The sequence below is a fragment of the Bombus flavifrons genome, chromosome 16, assembly GCF_040668555.2.
Source record: "Bombus flavifrons isolate JBK064 chromosome 16, iyBomFlav1_principal, whole genome shotgun sequence".
NCBI classification, from domain to species: Eukaryota; Metazoa; Arthropoda; class Insecta; order Hymenoptera; family Apidae; genus Bombus; species Bombus flavifrons.
In genome coordinates this window covers 2,556,680-2,573,907 of record NC_138457.1, presented here as the reverse complement: position 1 = coordinate 2,573,907, position 17,228 = coordinate 2,556,680, and the positions used below count along the sequence as shown (strand labels likewise).

General features: G+C 37.8%; 2 protein-coding genes across 4 annotated transcripts in view; one reads left to right on the top strand and one right to left on the bottom strand.

Annotated features, from left to right (window-relative positions):
- The window catches only part of LOC138188072 (uncharacterized), a 167,777-nt gene that overhangs the window by 118,403 nt on the left and 32,146 nt on the right, over positions 1–17,228 (top strand). For 2 of the 3 annotated variants that reach the window (XM_069129501.1, XM_069129502.1), the window contains exon 9: positions 15,562–15,724. In XM_069129501.1, the coding sequence (XP_068985602.1) occupies positions 15,562–15,724 (163 nt within the window). Of the gene's footprint in view, positions 1–14,200; positions 14,264–15,561; positions 15,725–17,228 lie in introns of all 3 variants that reach the window. The other variant, XM_069129500.1, reaches the window with a different exon arrangement.
- Positions 865–6,368, bottom strand: LOC138188006 (uncharacterized). Its single transcript, XM_069129357.1, has 4 exons — positions 5,326–6,368; positions 4,509–4,614; positions 4,067–4,275; positions 865–2,356 (listed from the first exon to the last, which is right to left on the bottom strand). The coding sequence occupies exons 1-4, from the start codon at positions 5,527–5,529 to the stop codon at positions 1,742–1,744; spliced, it is 1,134 nt and encodes a 377-aa protein (XP_068985458.1). The 5' UTR covers positions 5,530–6,368; the 3' UTR covers positions 865–1,741.

Genomic DNA, 17,228 nt, shown 5'->3' with positions numbered 1-17,228 from the left:
TTTCGCGAAATTCGATTGGGACGCGCTATGAAACGAGATTGTGGTTCGCCGATCGCAAGCTAAACGCAATGGTACACGATACTTACCGTGTGTTTCACACTAGAACTACCAATAGTTAACACGAAGATATTTCTATCAGAACCAATGAAAATGACTGGTCTTTAAAAAATACCTAATAATAGAATATTTTTATATTTATTGATTTATTACTCTCTTACGGAAGGAATTCCATGTTACGTAGTACATTTTTGGCATTATTAATCCATCTGGGGCCATAATCCCTAAACGAGGGTTGACACGTTTATAAAATTGTAGAACCAGTCATTTTGACTGGTGTGGTATTTCTAATGTTAGCATCTAGCGATTTAACGATCGATCTGGAATTTTCCTGATAACTGATATCATCGTATCGAATGATACGCAGTAAAAATTTGAAAAACGCGTGGCAAGTTGTAGAAAATGGGAAAACTGGTTAATTGGGGTTCGATAAACAGATTGCAGCACCCTTTTACACTTCGACAAGTACCAGTCATTTTCACTGGTATTGGTATAAGTAGCCTTGATGCAAAATTATCTTCAGTTTCAATACATAAAAAACAAAATAAAATTCATCATATTATTCTCTTAGTTATGGTTGCGAAAGTCATTGTATCATTGCGGGGAAAAATATAACATGAAGTAGAAATTTGAAAATAAAATTGTAAAACCAGTCAATTTCACTGGTGTGGTCGTTCTATTGTCAACAGCATAACGCATAAATGTCATCAAATCGTCGGAATGCTTTATAAACGTGTTATGTACAATCTGAAATTTCACTAGAAGTGTAACGACTATCGCGATTGTAACAGCAAAATATGAAGGCAATCTGAAAATGTATAGAGAAGTACAAGACATTTATTGCAAACATACGCTGTTAATACATACATTGTTAGTGAGAAATAAATAAACAGCGTGAATACTAGTCTTAAACATACGTATACAGTTAGTGCTATACATTGGTATAGATGTTCTCGCATCGTGTGTACGTATTATAGTTTATAAAATAGCATGATCTTTGCTACCCAAAGGTATAACTCCTGACAAATACCTTGTAACAAGTATTAGATTGTCCGAAAAGTTTCTTTCGTTTCATAAGTGAAACAATAGATGCACAACATTTTTTATTTTACATTAATTTATGTATGATCCATTTTGTGGTAATAGAATAAAATAGATCAAACATAATTCAATAAAATAATATAAAAGAAAAAATGTTGTGCATCTGCTACTTCCTTATAAAACGAAAGAAACTTTTGGCATAACCCAATACCTTCACAGATTCGTTTCAGCGACACGACGCTTAAATCGTACCCTCTTAAACCACTCGATAAATATGGAAATGGCAAAGAAATACAGAAATAGTTGGCAACTAAGTGATTACGGATTTTATCATTAGGCGGTATTGACAAAATCCGCAATCGCTTAGTTGCTAACCCGATATAAATACAGAGACGTTGGAACTTCGATAGGACGAGTAACTGTGACATTACATGTAAATACGTTTGCACCAATGTTCTATCTTTCACGCGTTATAATACATATGCGTATGGCCATATTGGCGACGACGACCTTACAACTCCAGTCTGATGCCCCACTCTTTAAATTTAAACGCTTTCTCTACGTTTGAAAACGTGGTTACTGGCTGTGTCTACAGCAATTTCGATTCTATCGTACAGTGTGAGAGAGCTGGTACTGTTAATTCTTAGAAATTGCCACAATCGCTGGCAACGTTCTTCAACAAAGCTCCACCAAAAATACGAACTGCAGTTCTGGTCCACGAAATCAACATCAGCTTACCACCGATGTAAGGACTTCCTCTACCAATTTCACAACGTGTGTACGACAATATTATCAATTGCAGTCCTAGAGGTTGTTCTTGCAACCTGGACAGTTCTATGCTCGTAGCATCGCGCCATGGATCGGTCGTTCCAGAAGAGATGGATTTAGCTGTGCCGGTCAGCAGAGGCACAGACACGGCGTTCTCGTCGTAGCCACGTCCTCGAAGTTTATTAGAATTAGTCGGCAGGAATGTGTAAGGCGTTCTCGTTCGTGTTCCATAATCGATGGCGCGTTGCATCAGTTTCGTTGGAATCCTCGCAAAAAGCGGAACCGTGGCGTAACTCGAGGTGGACACCCGAGTCGAATCGTAGGAGGCTTCGAGCTGGTAGTCTGTGTGCGGGTTATCGAAAGCCGAAGCTAGAAGAAGGTTGAAGCCCAATACAGAACCCTCGATACCGTCCTCCAGCCCTTTGTCAAAGTCCGTGTACTCCTGGCCCAGCACGATGTCTCCTCCACTAGGGATCGTATGTCCTATCGTCTAAAATCGATCACGAGTTTCGTACAAATCAATTGCCTTTCAGCAGCGTAGTAAGTCAGATTTCTATGGGAAATTCCGCGTAGCGGAGAGTGGTCAGAAAATGGGAAATTTCTATCCCTTCAGGCACATTATGTAAGCCGCAATAAAGTATCGTAAAAACACAATCATTTGTGGGAAATCTGATGGGAAAGTTGTGAGAAGCGTGGATGAAGTTGTCAGTGTCCTGAAAGGCGAGTCGAAACTTTTCCGCCTCCACACGAATACGTGAAATGCAAATATTCGAACGCTATTTTATTATAAAGCTATAACGCTATTATATTATAAAGAAAAATCTATAATTTTGTGATGGCAGGTAAGAAGATATTGCCGAAGTTGTTAATTAATTACGGCGAAACGCGACGAATTAACACTTTGACTGCCACGTTGGTCACGGTTTCTCCTGTGACGCCACGGTGGTCATTGGACCACCCGAGCACTTCAACTTCTTACAATTGTAAAAATTGAATGATAATTGACAGTTTGGGCATTTTGAATATAACCGATAAATAGAAGATACTTTGAAATAGAAAGTGCCCCATTGAACAATTAAACATTTTTATTAGAACATCAATAAAACAAATGAGAAGAAATCTTGCATCTAACGGTGCACCGTGTTAAAACACTTTAAACATAAATGTGACTCATCGATACAATCTGGACAATAGGTGGTCACCTTTTTGGTCCGATTCATAGCAATCTTTCATCCTAACTGTTTAACATTTTTTTATACCACTCTCTGCAAAATTTTCGTGCCAGGTACGTTTGCCCTTCTTTCTTCTGCATTTCGTGTCGCAATCCTTGTCGGATAAGTATATTTGACGGCTCTGGCGAATGGCACTGCGTAAGGTGCATTGCGAGTGCCATTCTAAAATCTGATACCTTGATTTTTAGTTTTGTTGCTTGTTTATAGAGTATCATCCCGTTTGAAATTGATGTATTTGACAATAACTCTAAAGCTAATTTTATATACCACTTGAGGGTTCTTCTATGTGGTGTAGAATATGCTATCATTTGATCTGATAAATCTACAGCGCATTTTCCTCTCTTGTAATCTACACTACCATTGGTTTATCGCAAACATAATTTTTTCTGCGGACCTGTACCATTTCAGCCGAATGTTTCGTCGAGATCATAAAAATAATCATAATACTGTTTACTAATATCTTCTACACGTTTCAACAATATATTCTGCGCGTTTTGCCTACGACGAAATAACGAAAGCGAATGGTTTGTAGAAATAAACGAAGCCTTGTTATAATATGTCGCTATCAACTGTTACCAAGGCGTCACGGTGGTCACCCGTGACCACCAGTAAGATAAACGGTCCATCGGGGAAGAATGTTGTTTTATATCATCAATTTATCATTATTTTGCCATTATATGCTTTGAATGATAAAAATACTCCCGTGGCGTCCTGAGATGAAACACGTGATTTTGGCGTGGCAGTCAAAGTGTTAAGGCAAACTATTACGCATTGGCACCACCAACTTCATTTACATTTTTAGAATTTTCCCATTGGGTCTGCCACGAATGATTGCACTTTTGATAACTTACGATCTACTTGGTATAACGTGCTGTTAGAATTTTAGACAACAAGTAGCAGACGTAGTGATAGAAATTCCTCACTTTCTCATCGTCCTTCTTTGCAAAATAGATGAAAATTCGACGAACCTTATCGGAATGACCTTGAGCCCAGAGCTGGCCGTTGATCCAGAGTCCATAGAGCCCGGCCTGGTTCTCCCAGCTGAGACAGAAATGGTACCATCGATTCTCTAGAATATCGGTCGACATCGCGAGCACCTGTTTTCCTCCGATCTCAAGGTGAATGCTCCTGCCATGTGGCGCTATCCACGATCGTACCAGTCGCTCTCGCTCGTCTTCTGTCGGAAGCAACCGCGTAAACAGTTATTAGCATTTCATCTTTGCAGCATTAAATGCCACTTGGTCAAAACGAGCGAACGAAACGCGACTAGCCGACACGAGCCAGCGATTTTCTGAGCGGTGAAAATGCTTTTCGTGGCTGTTTGCTTGACTGCGTAAAGGCACGAAAGGGGCCAGAAGATAATCACGAAACGGAGAAACGTTCGCATTAACGTTCTTTGAGTCTACTTACTCGAGTAGGAAAATATGGGATGAGAGTGAGTGAGATCATTCGATTGCATCCACAGGCAGAAGGTGAACTCCGTCAACTCCGGCACTGACAACTCCCATCGTAGAAACTGCAAATCCACGTTTCCTCTGTTTATACAGATGCGAAAAATCGGCGAATATATGCACGTGGCAATCGAAGAATTGCGCAATTTTACAGCGAGTTGTTGCGTTTTAAGCAGTAGACAAATTTTTAAAAATTTATTTCTTCAACACTATGAAAATGTTCATGAATGATGTGGAAAAGTTACATAACGAGATTAGAAAAAAAAGACAGATCGAATGGAAATAACGTGGTAGAAAACAAGACAAGAACTTGCTATGACCAGGATTGTTCGATACTGTAACCAAATCAGGCATTTTACTTTTAACGATCTCGGATTCCGTTAAACGTTTCCAGTGGCATACGTTCGATCAAAGCCTTAAATGTGCGTACAGGATTAGCCAATGAACGACTGTTACGATTACGTGTCTGGAATAAGATGATTATGCGTTTCTACATAATCGGTAACGGGGCAACGAACGTAACAAAATCTTGCATCCTATGGATGAACTTAATGAAATAAAATTGACTATGATTTAATCCATCACTCGCTATAACCCAATCAATCTTAATTTGTTAATTTGTCGTATATCTATCGCGTAATATCTTTTTGTTAATTCTTAGAAAAGAATTTCTTTCCCTTCTGAAAAACAGACACTTTGCAAACTTTTGCAAACATTGTAGATCTCATTATAAAGAAGAAAATAAAGCGATTTCTAAGCTTTCCAAACTTTCTCACCTGAATGTATCCCTTCTGAGTGAGCTCCACCTTGTGCATAGGAGTCTCGTGTTTCTTTTCTATCGGCATCGTTGACCCCCAACATGGAACTATTGCGTAACCCAATAAAATCAAACAAACGGTTTCAATTGCATAATTTCGACGATTGTCGAAAGTTTGAGAAAGTTTCGACGAGTTCTCCGTTCGTCCGCTCGATCCGTTCATCCCTTTAGCCTCTTCCAAGAAGCGATCGTCTGCTGATGGTCGTTCGATTAATTTCAAGACGAAAGATCGTCCTTCTTAGCGAAATCTGGATAATTGCGAGAGTTGGTCGGTGGCTTGTGCACTCGATCTCGAGCAGGAGAAACGAAGCCCGGTGTGGCGAACAGTCGACGCGTGTAAACAACACTAAGCAAGGCTAGTGGCAAGGTAAGGCGGGCGAGCACAGCCCGCGTGAACAGGTTGAATAGCGAAGAGGAAGGAGCACCTTGTCCATGATGCCAGTCGACGAATCGCTTGACCGCTAAATTCGAAGTAATTCCACCGTTTCTTTTCACGTACTCGCGTCTTACAGTTACTTCGTACGATGATACTCGCGTTAATGTTCCGCTTTGTTGTTTGTTGTTTCTTGCTGCGTATAAATCGTGTATCATGGATCGTATTGCGTATTTTCTGCAATTCTTATTGCTGATCTTGTCTCAAGTTTAATCTAATCTTCCGTTACTCTTTTGTTTCTCATGTTTACGAAAGAATGTTTCACAAAATTATATTTAGAGCGATTGGAGAAGAGAAAGAAAATCATTGAATTTTCGGAGAGTTTCTCATCGTTGCAATATTAATCGTCTGATGCTATGACGATCTGATCGATGTTTTTTAAAAGGTTTACAAAATTTGCTTTTAATGATCTTCTGTATTATGGTTTATTATTATATCTTATTATTTATTATCAATTATATTAATAAACACATTGTACGTCGTATTTTCGCTCATTTTCGTAAATACATACAGTGGCTCAGGAAAGTATTCGAACGCTTACATATGCACACTTGAATGACCGAAATAATGTATATTAAAGTAATTTGCTTAGACAAGCAGATGTCAGTAGGAAGATGGAGGTCTTAAGATAATATCAGTAAAATTTGAAAAGGATTGTAAGTGACTGACAAAAGTATTTGAACGCTACATATATTATTAAATTATTTGATATTAATATTTTGTTGGACCACCTTTAGCAGCAATAGTGTGTCTCAATCGACGTTCCATACAGTAAACCAATGATTTTGTAAAACTACACTCAACGGAGTTCCATATTTCTATAATTTTATCTTTCAATACTTGCTTTCAGATTATCTGATATTTATTTCATCTTTTTCCCATTTCAGCCCATAAATTTTCAATAAGATTTATGTCTGGGCTTTGCGGTGAAGTAATTGACACGCGTGGTGTGTTATATACGATCCATTCTTTCACAATTCTAGCAGTTTGTTTAGGATCATTATCTTGTTGGAAGTGGAAATCTTACAATAATCCTAATTTACGGGCACTTTCTTCAAGGTTATTTTTTAAAATATTAAAATATTTATATTTATCAAGTGTTCCATCAATAAATAACAAATTTCCGGTGCCGCCGGCAACTATGCACCCCCGCACCATGACCGATCCACCTCCGTGTTTCACTGCTTGATGTAAATGTCGAATTTCCAATTCCGTATTTGGTTTTCTCCACACATAATTTTGACCACCCGAGCCAAAAATGTTAAATTTTGACTCGTCCGAAAAGATGACCGTTCCAAAAAGAATTATCTTTATTAATATAAGTTTTTGCAAAAGTCAATCTTTTTTTATGATTTACCGCATTAATATATGGCTTCTTTCGCGGTACTCTCCATGAAAATCATTGTTTCGTAAGATTCGTCGACATAATTCCGGGTGAACTTCTTTATAAAACATATCAGCTACCACACTTACGAGTTGAGGAGCGGATGTAGTAGGATTTTTTTTTAATTCGCCAATGATAACTTTCTCCTCTCTTCCAGTCAATTTCTTTGGTCGACCTATCGAGCTTTCTTTGCAAGTGTTCCCTCGTTCTTTGACTTTTTATGATACAATGTATCGTTCACTTACTTCTGTTCACAACTCCGGCAATCTCGTTATATAATTTGCCATCCACATGTAATCGGAATATTATTTCTTTTTCACACGTTTCTTTCAGACTTTTTGATATTCATTTTAAATACTATTGTGCACACTTTTACGTTACTGTTACTGGAACGATATCCTAACATCAAGTGAACGTACCAATATTTTCATTTAGCAATGATGTTTACATTCGGTGCAAAGGAAGATGAAAAACTATCAACAGTGTTACAGCGTTAGAATACTTTTGCGAGACACTTATCATGAATGTTTCTAATAAATGTATCCTAACTCCTGTCTATATTATTCAATCGTTTTCAAATTTTACTCGTGTAATCTTAAGACTTTCCCATCATTATAGATACCAAATTGTTTTAACAAATTAGTTTAGTGCACCTCATTTTATTAATTGAAATTTGTAAGTGTAAACGTTCGAATACTTTCGTCAGCCACTTTATGTACGTACGTGTACGAATCATTCGTTGAACGAGAAATTTCGCTTGTCCCCAAACTTCAGCGAAGCAGGTGGTTCGCTTGGCAAACGAATCCGGCAACTACTGTGACAAAGTGACAAGCTACTGAATGAGCGAACTCCATTGAAGAAACGGATAGACGTAGCTGGTTAACAGCGAGTAGTGGGGCACAGTTGTTTTCTTTACCTACTTGACCACAAAGCCTAAAAATTTCTATCAATTTTGTTAATTAATTACACTACTGGACGGTTGGTAGCAGCTTGCTTACTTGTCACTTGCTATTTATTTCACTGGCCGTCACTGTACGAGCCTCGAGCGTACACTGTTCGCCAAAAAGATAGCCCAGGTGTGCTATCTTTAATTTCTCAATGACGCGTGTCAGGTTTTTCGTCTGTAACGTATAATATGAAAACATTACGAGCTGAGAATAAGCGGTTCGTTGAAAATAATTAAAAATATTATGAGGTTTAGTGTGCAACAAAAAAATTGTTTTATTTTAAGAACTAAATGATAGCACACTCTGTTAATACAGTAGTTCATGATCTATCAACGAATAAAGATTACAGTACAATATTACATAAATTTGTAAGTATGGGATGCTGAAAAAAATTAAACGAGTCTAAAAAAAAGGCAAATTCTTGAACTGAAACAGCAATAGTTATCAGTAGCAGAAATACCGAAAATAATAAGAGGAAGTCGTAAAGTAATACAGAATTTCTTAAAAAATGTTGAAGATTATGGCAAAAAGAAAAGTACTGGTCGGTCGTCATCGTTATCCGATCGTGATAAGCGAGCAATTTTGCGTGTAGCTTCCAACTCGCAGTTAACAACGAAACAAATAATGGAAAAATTTAGTGTTAGTGCCACTGTTTCAAGTGTTCGTCGAGTTCTACTATCCTGTGAAGATATTAAGAGGCTAAAATTGACAAAGGAATCCTTCGTTAACAACGAAACACAAAGTAGAACGTTTACGCTTTGCGAAAGAAACAGCGCATTGGAAAAAGAAACGGAGAAGGGTACTGTTTTCAGACGAAAAAAGATTCAACTTGGATGGTCCTGATGGATTGCAATATTATTTTCATAACATAAGAAAAGAGACAATGTCAGCAATTCGACGACAAATGAGAGGAGGCAGCGTGATGGTTTGGCCCGGCATCGGTTATTTCGCCAAGACGAGTATCAAGTTCATCAATGGCAGAATGAATAGTGTCCGATACATAAATTTAATTAGAGTACAAAGGAGATATGCGAAATGGATATTAGGCTTAGATATGACAACACCAAATTATATACTGATAGAAGAATGCAAGATAATAGAAATAAAAGAAAAAGCATTAAAAAGAACAGCAAGGTACGAAGAGAAAGCCCTAGAATCAAAAAAGGAATTAGTAAAAAGGAGTGTATAAAGGAAATAGAGATAGAATGGGGAAATGGTCATGAAGGGAAAAGAGCAAGAAAGAGAAAGAAGGAACTAGAAGAGGTGAGAAAGGGAGGGACGCAGATATTAGGTCATCCCATAAGTTCGTGCCGACTTTTGTGTATACATTTCATGTGTCGATTTATAAACATACGGCGATAAGGGACCAATGCACTTGAGCTTAGCTAATCGAGAACAGGCTAGAGCAGATTTTCGTGGGTATAAGATCGTAATATAGTGAACACAGTGACTTCTAACAGTAAAAAATCATGAGTGAAATGCGTATCCATTTTCGACATCTCATGTTATATGAATTTCGGAAAGGAAGTTCTGTAACAATTGCCACGAAAAACATATGTGCTGTTTACGGAGAAAATGCGCTTTCATCTCGCACCTGTAGGAAGTGATTCCAACGTTTTAGAGCTGGGAATTTCTGTTCAGAAGACGAGGAACGCTCCGGGCGTCCTCCTCAGACAGACGAAGATAAAATTCGGGATCTTGTTGAAAAATCACGAAGTTTGACAGTTTAAGAGATGTCAGATGCACTCAGTTAGAAAAATTAAGGGAAGCACTAGCTGAAAAACGACCACATTTAGCGAATAGGAACAACGTTATTTTCCATCGCGACAACGCTAGACCGCGTGTCGCGAAAAGCGTTGCAAAAAAAATTGTCTGAATTTAATTGGGAAATTTTACCACATCCCCCATATTCCCCAGACATTGCTCCATCTGATTACCACCTGTTCAGAGCATTCCAACACTTTTTAGTAAGTAAAAAATTTGAAAATATTGACATTCTCAAAAATAGCTTAGAAAATTATTTTAAAGAAAAACAAGAGAACTTTTATCGAGACGGAATAATGGCCCTACCAGAAAAATGGGAAGAAGTTGTACAACGAGAGGGGGATTACATTTTTTCATGGAACTGAAAGGTATGTAAACAATCTTAACATATATAATCGCTCGAAAAACGGCACGAACTTATGGGATGACCTAATAGAAGCAGGAGAGGAGCAAGAAAGGATGACAGCAGACCAAATTATAGAAGAAAGAAAAAAGAGAGAAGTAGAAGAGAGGGGAAAAGGATAAGGGAATCCAAGTGTAATATACACTACAGAAAAATTGCCAAAGAAGAGTCACCAAAGTACTTAGAAGGGAGGATGAAGTGGAAGGACAGAAGAATACCGGCAAGATTCAGATGCGGAAAGGAGACCAAAGTAAGGGAATACTGGAAAGAAGAGGGGGAAAAAGATGCAGACTATGTAGAAGGAAAGAAGAAAACCTAAGACATGTAATAGAAGAATGTGAAATAACGGGAGGACCAAAGGACATAGGAAAAACGCTAAGTGAAACTGGAGAAGGATTAATAGAACTGAAAGCAATAATAGAGAAGAGAAGGGCAAACGATAGGAAGGATGCACAGCAAGAAGGCTAAAGACCAAAGTGACAATAGTTTTTAGTCATTAGTTGCTAATTTGTAGTTTCTAGTTTTAGTTTTTAGAGGTAGAATAAGCAAGGTAGTGCAATAGAATAGAGTGGAAAAGAGGGGAGGTGGACATACAGCAGGGTGGTTGGTAACTGGTGGTACAAGCGGAGAGGGGGTGATTCTACGCGAAAAAAGAAGTCGAAAATATAGAATAACAATTTTTCGTTTGAGGCTTTGTTTTCGAGAAAATCGACTTTGAATGTTCGCTCGGTACGCGTGCACTTTATCGCGTCTCGTTATAACGGATCCCACTGTAGATCGTTGTCTCGATGGAAAAATTAAAAAAAAATTTTTATTCTATATTTTCGACTTCTTTTTCCGCGTAGAATCACCCCCTTTCCGCTTGCACCACCAGTTACCGACCACCCTGTATAAGAAGAGAAATAGACATAAGAGACGTAAAACCGAAAGTTCGTCCAAAGCCGAAAGGCACGGACTAAGCAATAATAATAAAATAATAATAAAACATACATTTAATCAAAGAACAAATAAATAATCATGCAGAACGCATTTCTGGACCTGATTACCTGACCTGAGCTCATAATGTTTTCGTATTATACGTTACAGACGAGAAACTTTACACGCGCCATTGAGAAATTAATCTTCGTCTTTTTGGCGAGGAGTGTAGTTGAAGGAGTTCAAAGGAAATCGAAGAAGTCGTTAGGATTTGAAGTCGCGGCATTTACAATTGCTTTGTCGATTGGTCACTCTCCTGTCGCTGCTATTCAAACGATGACGCATAGGACGAAATGGTTTTCGTTCGAAATAACAGGCGTGTAATTAAGCGATAAATCGGTTTGAGGCTCGTATAACGATTGCGCAACTTTGAAAGCAGAGCTAGGATATTAGACAGTGAAAGAAGCCATTTCAAAATTTCGGCGTCCTATAAAAAACATAGCGTTGCCTGGCTAATATTTAGGCAGCTACTTCGCCTGGTTAATAAACATAGACTTGTGCAACTGTTTCAAGAGAGCAACAATCCGCGTTATTGTTCATATGTTACTGGGCAAAATAAGAAAAATTAAATTTCTCCTATCCTTTTGATTTTGCGATCGTTCTATTATTATAAACAAATGTTAACTTCGTCTAAATTGTGTCTTATTAAATGGCTATTGGACACGAGGTATATTTAGATAATTTTCGATCGAACACTTACACGGCTGTGTACGAGGAAATAACAAATTAAAGTAAAGGCAAAGAGAAAGCAACTAGACGTCAAATTTAAAATATTGAGTTAGATTGTATTACCTGGGCGTAAATTACCGCTCTCACCAAACGATAAACTTTTCCTATATTACGTCATTCTCGTATCAATTTCGAATATTACATATCGAATTTTATGAAAAACAAGGAAGAACACTGTGCAGGGACCGAACGAGTTTCGCATGGAACCGGCTTTTACTTAAAACACGGACCATGCAATTTCTTTGTAGCTTTAGACGGATGAAAAAAAGGTTCCGTTTAAAAATATCACCTCGAAAGCTCGTGACAAAATGACTTTGAGAAAGAGCTCTTTCCAGCGTTACGCGTGCCCTTGCGTGCAATGGTAGAACTATGTCAACTGGAAGATCTTTTCATAAGATGGTAAAGAAGACCTAAATAAAAATTTAGGTAATCTCGTGTATCTAAGACGTCAGCCTGTTTATGTACGTAATTGCAAGTGTCACAAAGCTTTTAAGTAATTTGTTCACGTTGCAACGCAGTTATCTGCATGTGTGATCTGTCTCGTTGGTCGAGGTAAACGCGAAAGTTTGTTTGCCGAGGCTTGATGAATCGTAAAATCAGAGTGAAATCGACCACACGTCGGTTTACCGCGACCTTCGCGTAAAAACGAGACGAAAAGACACAGTCTGCCTTGATTTACACGAATATTATCTTCGTCATCGTTGGACGAAACGACATCGCGACTATGTCCGCGTCTCCTTCTTTTGCTTGTCTTGAGCGCGTTTCCTCTCAAACCGGAACGTTCGCATTTTCACAAAAATGTAAAGTCATGTTTCGCATAAGATTCTTGTCGTCCGAGGATCGAATGCACGCTCGAAATGCTTTGCGTATTACTTTCTACCGGTAGTTGCTTGCATACGCTTTTTCTCCGCCAGTGAACACGCGCACGAGTCGAAACTTGCCACAACTGAAAAATGAAGATATTCTTAATACTTTACTGACCGATAGCCTATTAATCGGCTTTTTGTCGCCGACACTTACCGATCGATAGCATATTAATCGGCTTTTTGTCGCCGACGCTTACCGATCGATAGCATATTAATCGGCTTTTTGTCGTCGACAATCTTTCTCATTATTTGAACAGTAATTTATTATTTAGTACTAAGGTACCTTGCTCAGTTGCGCCAGTTGCGTTGCTTTGTAAGCTCCTACAGTTTTATATCAATTTGAGAAACTTACTTGAGAAATACCATTGAGAATGGTATTGGAGAGTTTAAACCGAAACAGAGCCAGCGCCAGGGAGAATCTGCGCCTGAGTTGCCGGTCGGACGTGGGTATGCTGTTGAACCGCTAGCGGTCGGTAAGGTGTTAACAATTTGAATATGCTCACGTTGGAACAAAGCGTAGCACCAAAGTGGACGTGGCCATACTTTTGAACCCTCCATCGGTATATTTGGTGGTTTTCGACTAGTAACTTTAATGCATTTTTTCCATATCTTTGTTTAAATTTTGCTCTGCTTAAGAAAAGCTAACACGGTGAAACTATAGGATGATGTTGTAGAAGACTGGGCAGAGTATTCAAGAATTTTGGGGGATTTTTTGGAACGCAAAAGCCTAAGGAAAACTGCATACCCTTAAACGACAGTATGTGCAGACGATAGGGTTAAAATCTTCGATCGGCTCGTTGATCGTTCAGAAATCTTGGAACTTTTTAAATTATATGTTTTTAATTATCTGTTAGAAGGAGGCAACTTCTTCGTATAGCTGCATATCGGAGGATAGCTTAGGTAACTTGGATCGTATCAGGAGATTTTGTTCAACCTCGAACGACGTTACCGAAATCGTTGATTTCCCTTTTGTTACGAATATAATACAATTTCCTCTAAAGTATGCATATTAATTCGTATAAAATTGTACAAATCGTGGCTTAAAAATTAGCGCTCGTTCTTTTATATTTCGCGTCATGTACTGGTGTAATTCGTTAAATAAATAAATAAATAAATAACATGCAATACACGTAAACCATGCAACCAAAATTTAGTTTATGGAATCGACAAGTTACAAGTTTATCTTATTAGAAAAACCTTTTTCATTTCTACGAGATTTTTCTCATTCTAACAGGATACTCGAACTTTAGCATTTGAACAAATTTTATCGGTTTTATTATCACACTTGTTACCATTATACAAGAGAGAATTTATCAATACTAATAATTTGTAGGTGTTATCGACGCTCCATTCACGTTGCATATCGTTGGAATTAAACCATGATCTGCTTGCCAATGTAAGGAATAATACATAAATGGAAATAATCTAATTTTAAGATCAACAGCACATCCAAAAGCAACAGTCGATAGCATGGTATAATGTAACACAGCACCACTCCACAATATCTTAATATACTGCGAGGTTACCCTTTCTATATTATAATTCTATTTGTCTGTAAAATTATACCTATTCTATTCTTATTATTATGTATAGTATATATATATATATACATTACTTTACACATTTACGCATGCAGATACACATACATACATGCTACATCAAATATACTTACTACCTTATGCATACATGTATTGGGTTGGCAACTGAGTGATTGCAGATTTTGTCATTACCACCTAATGGCAACTAATGGCAGATTTTGTCATTAGGTGGTAATGACAAAATCCGCGAACACTTAGTTGCCAACCCAATATATCAGTCTCCTTGGTAATGCAAAATAGATTCTGTCTTACCATTGTAGTATATACTATGGCATTTTAGCCATGGGATTCTAACTGAAATGCGAAAATGCAAAGATCTATCATCTTTTGTGTACAATGGAGTCTGCGGGACACGGGTTATCCGAATCCCGTTTAACCGATGTTTGAACTTTGCCATAATTGCACTCTCCCCTTTTTTTTCGAAAGTTTAACGTAAAGAGCACAAAAGATTGATCAAATAAATAGTTGGATCTATTGAATCAATTAAATAGTTAATTGATGTTAAATATTGGGTTGGCAACTAAGTGATTGCGGCTTTTGTCATTAGCTGATATTGACAAAATCCGCAATCACTTAGTTTAACCGATGTTCCGTATTATTCGAGATACTTTGAGCTTTGTCAAAACTGCACTCTTCCCTTTTTTTCGAAAGTTTAACGTAAAGAGCACAAAAGAGTAAATAAACGACTATCGTAAATGCGATTGATCATTTAAATAGTTGGATCGATTGAATCAATTAAATAGTTAATTAGTGTTAAATATTGGACTTACAACTAAGTGATTGCGGTTTTTATCATCAGCTGGTATTGACAAAATCCGCAATCACTTAGTTGCCAACCCAATATATCTGTAATATTACACAATCAAAATGTTTCTTATGATCTTATTATCCGAGTTTTCGATTATCCGATAGGCTTGGTAGGCTTGATAGGCTCGGTGCACATCAGCTCGGATAATCGAGACTTTACTACTGTCATTGCTATGTACATGTGTATAATATCCCGTTTAATATGTGTCCCTTTCGCCTCAACTACCACTTGTCGTATCAGTCGATTATGTCAGACGAGTAACGTTTCGACGCGCCATCTGTGTTTTAGACGGCGAAGAACTCGACTTCCGGAAACAGCGGATACTACGTCGGAGGAAGCAGCACCCTGCCACGCGGAGGCCAACTAATGAGAGCATACAGTCCTGCGGCGTCGTCGGTAGTCGGAGGACCCAACGCAACGCCTACTCAACCGAAACCTCTCGCCACTCCAGGTACACGAAAATCCGCGATACTCGAGACTCAGCCTTAGAAAGCCGATTACGCAAGGTCCACTGTCCACGAAGCGTCCCGCGCTTGTTTAATAAGCGTATTAACACTAGATATACCGATAGTTAACACGAAGATATTTCCACCAAAACCAGTGAAAATGACTGATCTTTAAAAAATACCTAATAATAGAATATTTTTACATTTATTGATTTATTACTCTCTTACGTGGAAGGAATTCCATGTTACGTAGTACATTTTTGGTATTATTAACCCATCTGGGGCTATGATCCCTAAACGAGAAATGACGCGTTTATAAAATTGTAGAACCAGTCATTTTGGCTGGTGTGGTGCTTCTAATGTTAGCATATAGCGATTTAACGATCGATCTGGAATTTTCCTGATAACTGATATCGTCATATCGAATGATACGCAGTAAAAATTTGAAAAACGCGTGGCAAGTTGTAGAAAATGGGAAAACTGGTTAATTGGGGTTCGATAAACAGATTGCAGCACCCTTTTACACTTCGACAAGTACCAGTCATTTTCGCTGGTATTGGTATAAGTAGCCTTGATGCAAAATTATCTTCAGTTTCAATACATAAAAAACAAAATAAAATTCATCATATTATTCTTTTAGTTATCGTTGCGGAAGTCATTACATCATTGCGGAAAAAAATATAACATGAAATAGAAATTTTAAAATGAAATTGTAAAATCAAAATTTTTCTTTGTTATTATCAGTTAGTCTTTACCTGGAATTGTTGCCAATTAATTGCACCACTTTTTCTGTCTTTATAAACTACAGTATATAATGAAATACACGGATTTAGTGATGTTGAAATTAATTAAAAAGTTACACTATCAGTTGTGGGTAAATAAAGTTATTGGATTGGCAACTAAGTGGTTGCGGATTTTGCCATTATCACCCAATGACAAAATCCGCAATCACTTAGTTGCCAATCCAATATAATCGAACGATAGCACACTGTAAAAGAATATTGAAATGCATTATGAACTTTTAATTTCACCTTCAAGTCCTGTTAGTTATCTTCAATCATCGTTAATGTTTTCAATTTTACCTATATTTCTTTACACTTTTAAATACTCAATTTCAATTTCACGTTTTCTATAAACAATATGTGAAATCGTTAAAGAAGATCACCACCGCAAAATGTAATTCACCACTTAAATCAATTTTAGCCTCGTTTGTTTCTTAAGTAACGAACATCAGTGCTCGATACTTGGAAAAATTCGACGTGCACAGCGTTATAAGTTGGCTTGTCGGAGCGCTGTGGCGGTTGTCTAAGTGTTAAGACGATTGTCTGCAGATATCTGTCACAGCCAATCTTTTTGTGCTGCGGATTTTCCAGCAAACACGGACTTGGCGTAAACTTATAATTACCTTTACTATACGTTTTACAAACTAAAGAGCAGCGTAGACGTATCGTCGTCTAAAATAGACGACGCTTACGCTTCTATGAAACGACGCTTCGTGATCGGTGGACC

Coding starts and splice junctions, on each gene's coding strand:
- LOC138188006 (XM_069129357.1), bottom strand. CDS start 5,529: ATGAACGGATCGAGCGGACGAACGGAGAACTCGTCGAAACTTTCTCAA. Junction 4,615..5,325: donor CTCAGAAGGGATACATTCAG/GTGAGAAAGTTT, acceptor GTGGATTTGCAG/TTTCTACGATGGGAGTTGTC. Junction 4,276..4,508: donor TCCCATATTTTCCTACTCGA/GTAAGTAGACTC, acceptor TGCTTCCGACAG/AAGACGAGCGAGAGCGACTG.